We start from the raw sequence: 10,928 nt of genomic DNA, 5'->3' as shown, positions 1-10,928 counted from the left end.
CACCCCAAGCCCAGCGCCGTCGCACCCTCCACCCCCTGCCGCCGTTGCACCCCCTGCCCCAAGCCCCAGCCCCGTCGCACCCCCCAGCCCAGCCCGCCCCCACCCCGCACACCCCATTCCCCAACCCAGTGCCGACCCACCCCCTCCCCCTCACCCAAACCCGACCCACCTCCCCCTATCACCCAGCCCCGACCCACCTCCCTCCCCCCCGCCCTACCCAGCGCCGCCCCTCAATCTCCCTTCCCCTCCCCGCCCTGCACCCCTTACCCAAAAAAAAATTTATTTTTATTTTTTTAATTTATTTTTTAATTTTTTAAATTTGTTTATTAAAAAAAATTTATTATTTTTTTTTTAAATTTAAGGAAAAGACGAAAATACCCCTGCTATTTTGACAGAAAAACTAACGGAGGTACTATTTTGACACAAAATGAAAGTTGAGGTACTTTTTTGCAAGGTTTTAAAGTTGGGGTACTAAATTGATACAAAATGAAAGTTGAGGTACTTTTTTGCAAGGTTTTAAAGTTGAGGTACTAAATTGTTATTTGCTCTAAAAAGAAAAAAGACTGATTGTTCGTCAGCATGAAAAGGACAATGAAAGATTCAGCAAATAAATGGACAACAAAAAAGTGAAAATACGACATATCGTGAAAGAAGAACACAGCAGTAACAAAATGAAAGAAATCAAAGAGCATACTAATAAATTATAGTATTGAGAAAGGTAATTAATGCAGCATATGGAAAAGGAGAGCCTTTATAGATGAAACTAAAAATTTGAAACTCCGGACAAAAACCCAGAAAATCTAACGCAAGCTACACAATCAATGACCAAAAAAATAGATAGAGAGATAAGTAAAAGCCGTACCTACACAACCCAGTTGGTAGAATGATCTGTGTTAAAGGTAGACTCCCTCTCTGAAACAAAAAACAGAGCCGAACCCAGTACGGGGCAACACCAGAGGGAGAGAGAATCACACTGGGAGCACGGGTCGCGCACGGGTCCGACAATGTCGGATCCGGGGTCCGATGACAGAACTAGTTGCTCTTCCTTTTGAAGCTTGGATAAATTTAAAAAATTAAAATTTTTTAAAAAAATTTAAACCCAGAAATGATGAGGAGAGTGAATTGGGTTTTGTTTATATATGAGAGAGGTGGGGTTGGTAAGTCTTCTTCTTCTTGCTGTTGGTATTGTTGTCCTTGAGTTTAGCAATTGTGTCCGAGATTTCGCTGGCCAAAGCTGTGAGAGAGAGAGAAGAAGTTTGGGTTGTCATTGCCTTTACTTCCACGTCTGACTCTCTCAGAAAAATCCGGATATAAAGATCTTTTCCACTCGTTTTTATAATTTCATTTCCAAAACTAACCAAATTTGATGAAGAAATCAGATTCCAAATCAACCAGAAATCAAAAGGACTTATCTCCATATTCAGATCGACGAAAATCACGAAGGGGGTGAGCAAAATCCAAGAACAAATCGTGTGAGATAAAGTTCCAAAGTTAATAATTCACACAATGACCAAATAGTAATTTTATAACAATTATTAATTATATTAAGGGAATTACTTGGATAAACCTGCTTGCATCACTCTTCTAGAATTACCTTAATGACCTTACCTATTGGGCTTGGGTGGGCCAGCAGCGTTGGGGCTATGGGCCTATGAGTGTATTTAGGTCCATCTGATCCAGCCACTGGACGGATTCCACATTTCCAGGAAAAAAGAAAAGTGTTCATTCTTTATTAGGTAGGATTAGGATTAAGATTCAAATTAAGATTAAGATTAGAATTAAGAATATAAATAGTCGATAAATGTTCAATCTCGAATAAAAGAGTTGATTCGATTTATTATATACTTGTATAAAAAGACGTAGAAGCATATACAACTGGAAGACGACTGCCACACCACCAAGGAATAAAATTTCGGGTTTCAAGGAAATTTTCAACGAAATTTCGACGAAAATTTCGAAGATTTTTAAATTTCGACAGAAATTAAACGGAAACGATAGAAATTACTATCAAAATACGAAAAATTTGAATGAAACTTTACTATATGTTTATTTAACATATTATCTACTACATTGATAAAAAACATTGAAGAAACCAAATTATATAGTAAGTTACATGTGATATAAGATGAATATAATGCACGTTGAAAGTAAATACTGTGAAATAAAATTAGTATAATGAATAAATAAAATTAATATATTCTTTATACTCTATAATATATACACTAAATTCTATATACTTTATAATCTATACTCTATATTATTTAAGATATCGTATAAGATATTAGGGTTTAGGCCTTTTAGGATATTTTTAATTATTTTTTATATAAAAATGTATTAGAGTTTAAAAACAATTAAACGAAACCCCAAAACGGTCAAACGAAATCTCAAATCATTTTTTTTTTTCAATTGCTCAAAAACCTCAAACTAGGATATGATATATGATATTAGGGTTTAGGTTCTTTAGAGTATTTTAAATTATTTTTTATATAAAAATATATTATAGTTTACAAATTTAGAGTTTAAAAACAAATAAATGAAATTCCAAAAAGACCAAACGAAAATCCAAACTATTTTTTTTCTTCACAATTGCCCAAAGATTCCAAACCTCAATCAATCCTAAACCTTTTAATTTTTTTTCTCTTTCTTACTTTTTTTTTTCTTTTTTTTTTCCTTCCTTTTCTTTTTTTCTTTTCTTTTTTTCTTCTTCTTTTTCTTTCCTTCTTTTTCTTTTTTTCCTTTCCTTTTTTTTCTTTCTTCTTTTTCTTTCCTTCCTTCCCTTCCTTTCTTTTCCCCCCGAGTCTCCAGCAAAACCTTCCACTGTTTTTTTCTTCTCTCTCTCTCTCTCTCTCTCTCTCTCTCTCTCCAATCCATCACCAACCCACCTCACCCTCACTACTTTCTCCCCCCTGCCGCGCCCCCTCCTCTTTCTCCCTCGATCTCCCTCCTGCCGCGCCCCCCGGCCACCACCTGCCGCCGCCCCTCCTCTTTTTTCCCCCGATCTCCCCCCTGCCACCGCCCCATTTTTCTCCCAAAACCATCTTTTTCTCTCCAACCCAGCCTCCTCTCCAAAAACCCAGCCTCCAATGGCAGCGAGAGATCAGAATGTATGTCCTCTAATTGTTTTTCTTTTTTATTAAAAAAGAAAACTATTTGGTGTATTTATTTGGGTAATTGAATTCATGTTTGTACAATTCAAGATTTATATACGAAGGTAAATTTTCTTAATATAGTTTTTTTTCAAACAAATTGTTCTTTTGCATTTCATAGGTCTTGTCTCGATCGGTTTATGCAGGTATATATTGCTTAATGGTTTAGACTTTAAGAGAAAAATTCACCTATATATGGATATAGCTTGTGAAAAACTCACCTTTGTATAGGTCCAGCGAACGGTTAATATAACAGCCACTCTTGACGGTCGCAACCTCTCTACAGCAGACATACCTGTTGCGTTTGAGAAAAACTGTACAGCAATCAGAGAGAAGCTGTCAACTCAACACATGCGTGACATCTTGGAAGCTAATGGCCTAAACTCCTCTGGCTCTGATGCTGCTATTCTCCAAAGATGGTTCGTATAGTCGGTTTTAATTTCTTTGAATGTCACACAAAAATTGGCATACATACATACATAAATTGATTATTGACTGAGAAATATCTATAAATTAATTTATAGACACAAATATGATGAAGTAGCTGGTACTTTCCATGTAATTATAATTGAAGTTTCTAACTCGATCATAAATATAATTAATTGTTTGACAGCCAAGGCTTGATATTTTATGGGTCACTAGAGAATTGCCCAGTTTGCAAGAATGGCAATATGGAGTACACTGAATCTTATTATTGTGAGTGTGCCACTTGCCCCTTTAACACAATGCATCCACCAAGGAAACGAGAATCAATCAAGATCCCAATTAGAGTCGTCAAGGCAATCCACCCTGATTATAGAGGGGTAATATATTCTCACGCTCTCATCCATCCCCTATTCGATCTCCACATGTGATATATATATATATATGTGCATGCCCTACTGTTTTTGTCAATTTACATTACAATTTATGACATAAATTGATCTTATCAACAATTTCAGTATAACAAAGTTGTAGTTGTAGTCTTGTAGATACCTTTTACTCTTTTTTCTCTTAATTATAACTTGATATATTTTGGTGCAGCCTCCTCAAGGGTACTTAGACTGCCTTTTCAATTACAATATTTTACCGTGGGTATGTACCATCTAACATATTTGCTTTGCATATATAATTCACTTTATTTCGAACAATTAATATGGGATGGATGGGAAATATATATGGATTGCTATTACATTCTAGCTCTAATTAACAATTTGTGTTAAGAATGATGGATTGATTGCTTTTACATTCAGCATATACGTAAAGACTTCACTACAAATGAAATAGGCCTCATTCTCTTAATTTACCATCATCTAGGTCCTAGGACCCTACCTACTTTAATCTTTAGCCATAACAAAAAGGCCCAAAAGACCTTGTTGACTCTTAAACATGGACATTTGGTTTTAGATTAAATAGGCCTCATTGTTAGATTTGGGTCAACAGGCTTAGTCTTGGACTTTTCCAATTAAGTACTAGCTAATATTGCATCAATTAAGGTACCTGTTGGATTTGCCGTTTGCCATCTAGCCAAACGGCAAACTTGAAGGAAATGTAAGGATAGGTTACAGGTAGGAGACGGAAATTTAAAGCACCCTATGGCCTACATGTACATATATGTCTTTCTGGTTTGATGGCATCCACCCAGTTTGCCTCTAAATTTGTGTCTTGTGTCTGTGTGTTTGGTTCTGAAAGTTATTATCTATATTTGGTTCATATATTGCAGCCAATGGTTATGACGTTTAGTATAAATGAAGATGGTGTACTGGAGATTAATGGCTGGAGATTGAACAAGAGCATCTTTTCAAACCGTATTGTACATGGGGTGTTTGGTGCACTAATTGGTTTCTTTCTGTTCAACATTTGGTCCAAAATGTCTAGAGGATGAAGCTTTCAAACCTAGAACGTAAACTCTTTTGTTGAAGGCTGAGGAGGTTTCTATCACTAAATAATATATAAAGTAGTTGAACATCTTGACAATCTTGCTCAATGCTCACTATGTGTAGCATTAGAGAACTTTTTTAACATATATATATATATATATATATATATGGAGCTTCCCAGCAACCAGCTGAATAAACTATGAAGGATTTGTTTCAGCATTAGTTTAATCACTTGGAACTGAAAATCTTGCTTGACCCATGTGCTGATATTCTTCAACATGCACCCATTAGTATATCTCAATGAACCAACTGAAAAGTGGACATACAATTATATATGTGTACTATATAATGCAAGAGACATGTGCAGGTGATCCTATCCTAATAACCCATCTTGCATTATTAAATGCCACTCTAATATTGCAGTTCCCATTGTCCCCTATATATATGAATTTTTTGATCAAATTAAAAGAATAACAGGGTATTTAATGGTGCATGTATGTATCCACTTTCTTTTCTAATATATATATATATATATATATATACTTGTTTAGTTGCGTACGTGAATGACATGTGATTTTTGTGCTTTCATGTGAACGGATCGCCACTTCTTTCATTTTTTTTTTTATTAGATTGATTTACAAGATTTTAGTTTCATATCGTTTTACTGATTATATTATAGCTTATTATCTTAACTCTTTAGTGTTTTTGTGGTTAAATTATTTGTACTGTTAGTCCTAATTAAACACTAAGACCAAAACAATATCTTCGCCGCTTCGGAGCTCCATGCCTTCATTGGTATTAGGGTTAATCAGTTATGGTCTCTCTTGTTGGGGAGAATCAAAGAAGGCGAAGGGGAACTAGGAGGGTGTTGAGTAGGGGTGGGCATTTACTACCGAAATACCGAAACCGAACCCGTACCATACCGTACCGTGTCAATTTTATACCGAAAAATAATACCAATTACATACCGTACTGATACCGTACCATACCAATTCTAAATTGGTATGGTATAGGTATGAAACTTTCAATTCCGTAATACCGTACCGTACCGCACCGAATTATATTTAATTTCATTATTTAATTTTTTTTTAATTAAGTGTTGCTATATTAGTGGCTATTTGGACAAAGGGAAAGGGAAAATAGTATAGACTGTTTGGTGATGTTGCAGCCTGCAAGTACTAACTAAGTAGTGTTTATTGTTTTTAATAACTACTATTGTATATTTGTTTTGGTTGTTTGTAATAAGCCATAAGGCTTAAGTACTAACTACTATTGTGTATTTGTGTTGACTGCTTGTAATAACTAATAAGTTATAAGGCTTAAGTACTACTATTGTTTTTGACTATTTGTACTTTTTAATAAGTAAGGCTTAACTATTTTGGCTTTGAGGACTGTCAGGTTGGGTTTTGTTTTATCTTTTGGTTGGGAAAAAATATTTCTTGTTTGTAAGTTGTAACTGAATAACTCAGTGCATACTGCATTCTATTCTATACTGTTATTGTTTGTGATTTCTAATTCTATACAGCCAAATATTTACAATGTAATATTAGAGTTAGACAATTATTAGCAAAGGATTGACAATTAATATGTAAGAATAAAAGTGTAAGGGATTGACAGTATGTCTTTTTGGTTGTTAAATGTTGTTTTTTGACAAAAAAAAAAGAAGTTTAAAATGCTGGCACATACCGAAACCATACCAAACCATACCGAATTCATAAAACACTGGTATGGTATGGTACCAGTTTTAAAATGTCAATACCGTACCGAATAAAAATTTAGATATAGTATCGGTATGGGGATTATACCGTCCCATACCGTACTGTGCCCACCCCCTACTGTTGAGGTTCACGAGTTGGGCTTAGGTGGGCTGTGTTGAAGCTATGGGTATGGGTCCATTATGGCCCCTCCCAGGCCACTAGATTCGCCACTGCATGAAAAATAAAAAGGAAGAAGAAGAAAAAGGGTCTTCTTAGACACGTGGTTGGAAAACAAAAACTAAGCTGAGGATTAACACGATAATGCAGAGTATATAGGAAAATTCATACTTGTCGTCAAGCTTCTTTTTCTGTTATATTTAAGAACAAGAAAACCTTCTATTAAATCAAACAATAAAATTAATATTTAAGAATTAAGTATTAAGTATTACACAAAAAGTTAAAGACAACTGATAATGATGATAATTAATGCAACAAATGTGTAAAACATAGTATTTCAACAATAATTTTTTAACATGCTCAATTGCTCATAAACTCTAATTGTAAATATTATGAATTCACAAAATTTTTCTGAATATATTTTGGGTGTAGTGTCATTCAAATAATGTGTCATACATTCATACTAATTATATGAGAATTTAATATATGTATATGTACATAACTTAACAATTGCATACTATTTTTTTTAATAATTGAAAAAATTAAACAAAAAATAACTTTTAAACACTCTTAAAATTATTTGATCAGATATTAGTGAGAATTAAACATTTATGTTTTGGCCCCTAAGCGTAGAATCTTGTCTCCGCATATATTCACTCAACGATAAGCTAATTTAAACATGCATGCATAGAGAGAAGCTCGAATTTGGTTGATGAAAAAAACTAATTCTTGAATAAAGTGCTTATCTGCTATTTGGCTATATGAAGCTAACCTAAAAAGGGGGATAAACACGTGGAAACAATGACACATGGTAATTGCCGAGTCGATCAATGACTCAACAAATAAGAATACAACTGAGGGTAGAATTGGGATTGAAATTAAGATTAAGAATATAAATAGCCGATAAATGTTCAATTTCGAATAAAAAAATTGATTAGATTTGTTATATACTTGCATAAATTCCTACAATAGACGCATAAGAATATACAACTGGAAAGGCGACTGCCAAACGACGCACATAACACAAAATTCTAGGGTTTCCAATAGCAGCTAGAGATCAAAACGTATGTCCTTCGATTGTTTTTATTTTTTTAATTATTTAGTGTATTTCTTTGTGTAATTGAAGTAGCTAATGTGGTCAGATAAATGTATACAAATAGTATTACTCTATTTTTAAATAATTAATGCAAGAAATAGAAGATAACCAAAAAAGAGGGATAAACACGTGGAAACAATGACATATGGTAATTGCCGAGTCGATGAATGACTCAACAAATAAGAATACAACTGAGGGTATAATTAGGATTAGAATTAAGATTAAGATTAAGAATATAAATAGCCGATAAATGTTCAATCTTGAATAAAAAAATTGATTAGATTTGTTATATACTTGTATAAATTCCTGCAATAGACGCAGAAGAATATACAACTGGAAAGAAGACTGTCAAACTACGCACATAACACAAAATTCTAGGGTTTCAAATGGCAGTCAGAGATCAAAACGTATGTCCTCTGATTGTTTTTATTTTTTTTTAATTATTTAGTGTATTTATTTGCGTAATTGAAATAGCTAATATGGTTAGATAAATGTATACAAATAGTATTACTTTAGTTTTAAATAATTAAGGCAATAAATAGAAGATAACCAAAAAAGAGGGATAAACACATAGAAACAATGACACGTGGTAATTGCCGAGTCGATGAATGACTCAACAAATAAGAATACGTACAACTGAGGATAGAATTAGGATTAGAATTAAGATTAAGATTATGAATATAAATAGCCGATAAATGTTCAATCTCGAATAAAAAAATTGATTAGATTTGTTATATACTTGTATAAATTCCTGCAATAGACGCAGAAAAATATACAACTGGAAAGACGACTGCCAAACCACGCACATAACACAAACTCTAAGGTTTCCAATGGCAGCCAGATATCAAAACGTATGTCCTCCAATTGTTTTTATTTTTTTTTTAAATTATTTGGTGTATTTATTTGGGTAATTGAATTCATGTTTGTGCAATTCAAAATTCATATTTGTATATTTATATACAAGATAATTTTTTTAATATATCAGTATTTTTTTAAAAAAAAATTGTTCTTAATACTTGTACAGATATTGAATGCAACATCACTACATAAGTTATATGGCATTGGTTTTGCATTGAATTGATAGGTGTTGTCTCTATCGATTTAGCATGTATATATTGCTTAATGGTTTAATTAGCTGTACATGGTTTAATTGCTTAATGGTATTGCTCAAGATCTTGACCGTGTGTGACTTTGTCTGGCATTGTCTCTGAGCACTCAGGTCTAGCAAATGGTTAATATAACAGCCACTCTTGACGTTCGCAACCCCTCTACAGCAGACATACCTGCTGCTTTTGAGAAAAACTGTACAGAAGTCAGAGAGAAGCTGTCAACTCAGCACATGCGTGAAATCTTGGAAGCCAATGCCCAAAACTCCTCTGGCTCTGATGCTGCTATTCTCCAAAGATGGTTAGGGCATATGCAGTCGGTTTTAATTTGTTGAATATCACACACCAATTTGCAGACGTATATTTATTCTATTTATATTGATTATTGACTCATAAATGTTTACAAATTTATACACACAAAATATGATGAAGCTAGGTACGTATGTACTTTCAATGTTATTATAATCAATAATCCTAATTGTTTCATTTTTTTTTTTTCATATTTGTGATATAAAAATATGATAAATATAGCATTACTGTATTATAATTGAAGTTTCTAACTCGATTATAAGTATATATAATTGTAGGTGCTGTTTTTGGACATTAACTAATAAAAATATTAAGAAATTTTTTATTAATTTGACCTGGTTAATGGAGAGAGAATATTTTTTATTTTTTTGAAAACTTTTACCTATGCAAAAAGATAAAATGTCACATTCGTCACACTATTTATTACATTATCTCTTTTGTTATGTGTCATTCACTAATGACCACCACGTAAGTTTGCAAGACAATTCTTGTAAATCAAACTTTATATCACTAACATCATTTATTATTATCTTAATAAAAGCTTTCTTAATGATGATTTCTATGGAAATCTTATGTTACTTTCTTAACGATAGTTTCTATGAAACATTATTGACTAGGATCTAAGAACCTTATTTGTTGGGTTTCTATGTAAAATGACTGGTTAGGATAATACCGATGACATTGTTTGTACGCTATAAAAATACGTATTAGAAAGTGTATCTTGTTTGTTATAATCTTATGGCTTTTTTATATTTTAGTCCGTAATTTATACCACCCAATTATAGCAAAAAATTTGTTGCCGCCCCCAGCCATTACCCAACAAACCAGCCGCACCCTAAACACATCCTACCAATAGTTTAGGCTTCATAATTACTAGAATTTACATCTATGCCATTAACCAAGCCCACAGCCCAAAAAACCGTTGGAAGCCCACAAATTGCCAGAAGCCCACAAAATTCCAAAAACCCACAAACAAATATCCCACGATCTCCATCACGAAAACAGTTTCGGACCCTCTCTCCCACGAAAACAGTTTCAGAACCCATCCCAGTTCAATTTTCCCCACTCCCCCCTCCAAGACATGCTGACGCACGCTGACACCACTATAACTGAATTTTGGTGAAACTGTTTTTTTTTTTTTCCTAGAATTGAAGTTTTTGTTAAAACTCAATATTTCGCTAAAACTAAAATCAAACACTGAAATTGAATTTCATTTCACTAAAACTGAATTTCAAGAATTCAATTACACTGAAACTGAATTTCAAGAATTCAATTACACTGAAACTGAATTGAAGAATTCAGTTATAAATTCACTTACTGAAACTGAATTAAGTGATGAAACAATTACATCTTAACTAAAATGCAATTACACCTTAATTAAAAAACAATTACACATTTACTAAAACAGTTACACCTTCACTAAAACAGTTACACTTCACTAAAACAGTTACACCTTTACATGACAAAAAATAACAATTATATCAATTCATGCGTCGCGAGTACATGACAGTCGCCACTGCCTCGATCTGTTTCTACCT

At 33.4% G+C, this 10,928-nt stretch overlaps 1 protein-coding gene and 1 pseudogene across 4 annotated transcripts in view; one reads left to right on the top strand and one right to left on the bottom strand.

Moving 5' to 3' along the window:
* LOC147299611 (uncharacterized) overlaps window positions 1–1,321 on the bottom strand; it is a 4,484-nt pseudogene extending 3,163 nt beyond the window's left edge. Inside the window, exon 1 of the transcript XR_015123754.1 lies at window positions 863–1,321. The product of XR_015123754.1 is annotated as an uncharacterized LOC147299611 (transcript). The remainder of the gene's footprint in view (window positions 1–862) is intronic.
* A 1,528-nt stretch (window positions 1,322–2,849) lies between these two features.
* On the top strand, window positions 2,850–6,824 carry LOC147299610 (protein ADP-ribosyltransferase PARP3-like). Of its 3 annotated transcripts, XM_086228943.1 has the most exons (6): window positions 2,853–3,104; window positions 3,268–3,292; window positions 3,378–3,565; window positions 3,760–3,949; window positions 4,170–4,220; window positions 4,849–6,824. In XM_086228943.1, coding segments are annotated over exons 1-6 (618 nt in total). In that variant the 5' UTR covers window positions 2,853–3,102; the 3' UTR covers window positions 5,011–6,824. The 3 variants fall into 3 exon arrangements, with proteins under 3 accessions (XP_086085071.1, XP_086085069.1, XP_086085070.1); XM_086228945.1 differs by lacking the exon at window positions 4,170–4,220 and having other exon boundaries at window positions 2,850–3,104; XM_086228944.1 differs by lacking the exon at window positions 3,268–3,292 and having other exon boundaries at window positions 2,854–3,104.
* Window positions 6,825–10,928: the final 4,104 nt, after the last annotated feature.

This window comes from Dryas octopetala, chromosome 1, assembly GCF_963921425.1.
Source record: "Dryas octopetala chromosome 1, drDryOcto1.1, whole genome shotgun sequence".
Lineage (NCBI taxonomy): Eukaryota > Viridiplantae > Streptophyta > Magnoliopsida > Rosales > Rosaceae > Dryas > Dryas octopetala.
Note: the sequence above shows the minus strand (reverse complement) of the source record. Positions and strands in the feature narration are given on the sequence as shown.

What these genes read in the sequence shown, in the direction of transcription:
- LOC147299610 (XM_086228943.1), top strand. An exon ending in GCTGCTATTCTCCAAAGATG is followed by an intron (nt 3,566 to 3,759) that starts GTTCGTATAGTC and finishes ATTGTTTGACAG; the next exon opens with CCAAGGCTTGATATTTTATG. An exon ending in ATTACAATATTTTACCGTGG is followed by an intron (nt 4,221 to 4,848) that starts GTATGTACCATC and finishes CATATATTGCAG; the next exon opens with CCAATGGTTATGACGTTTAG.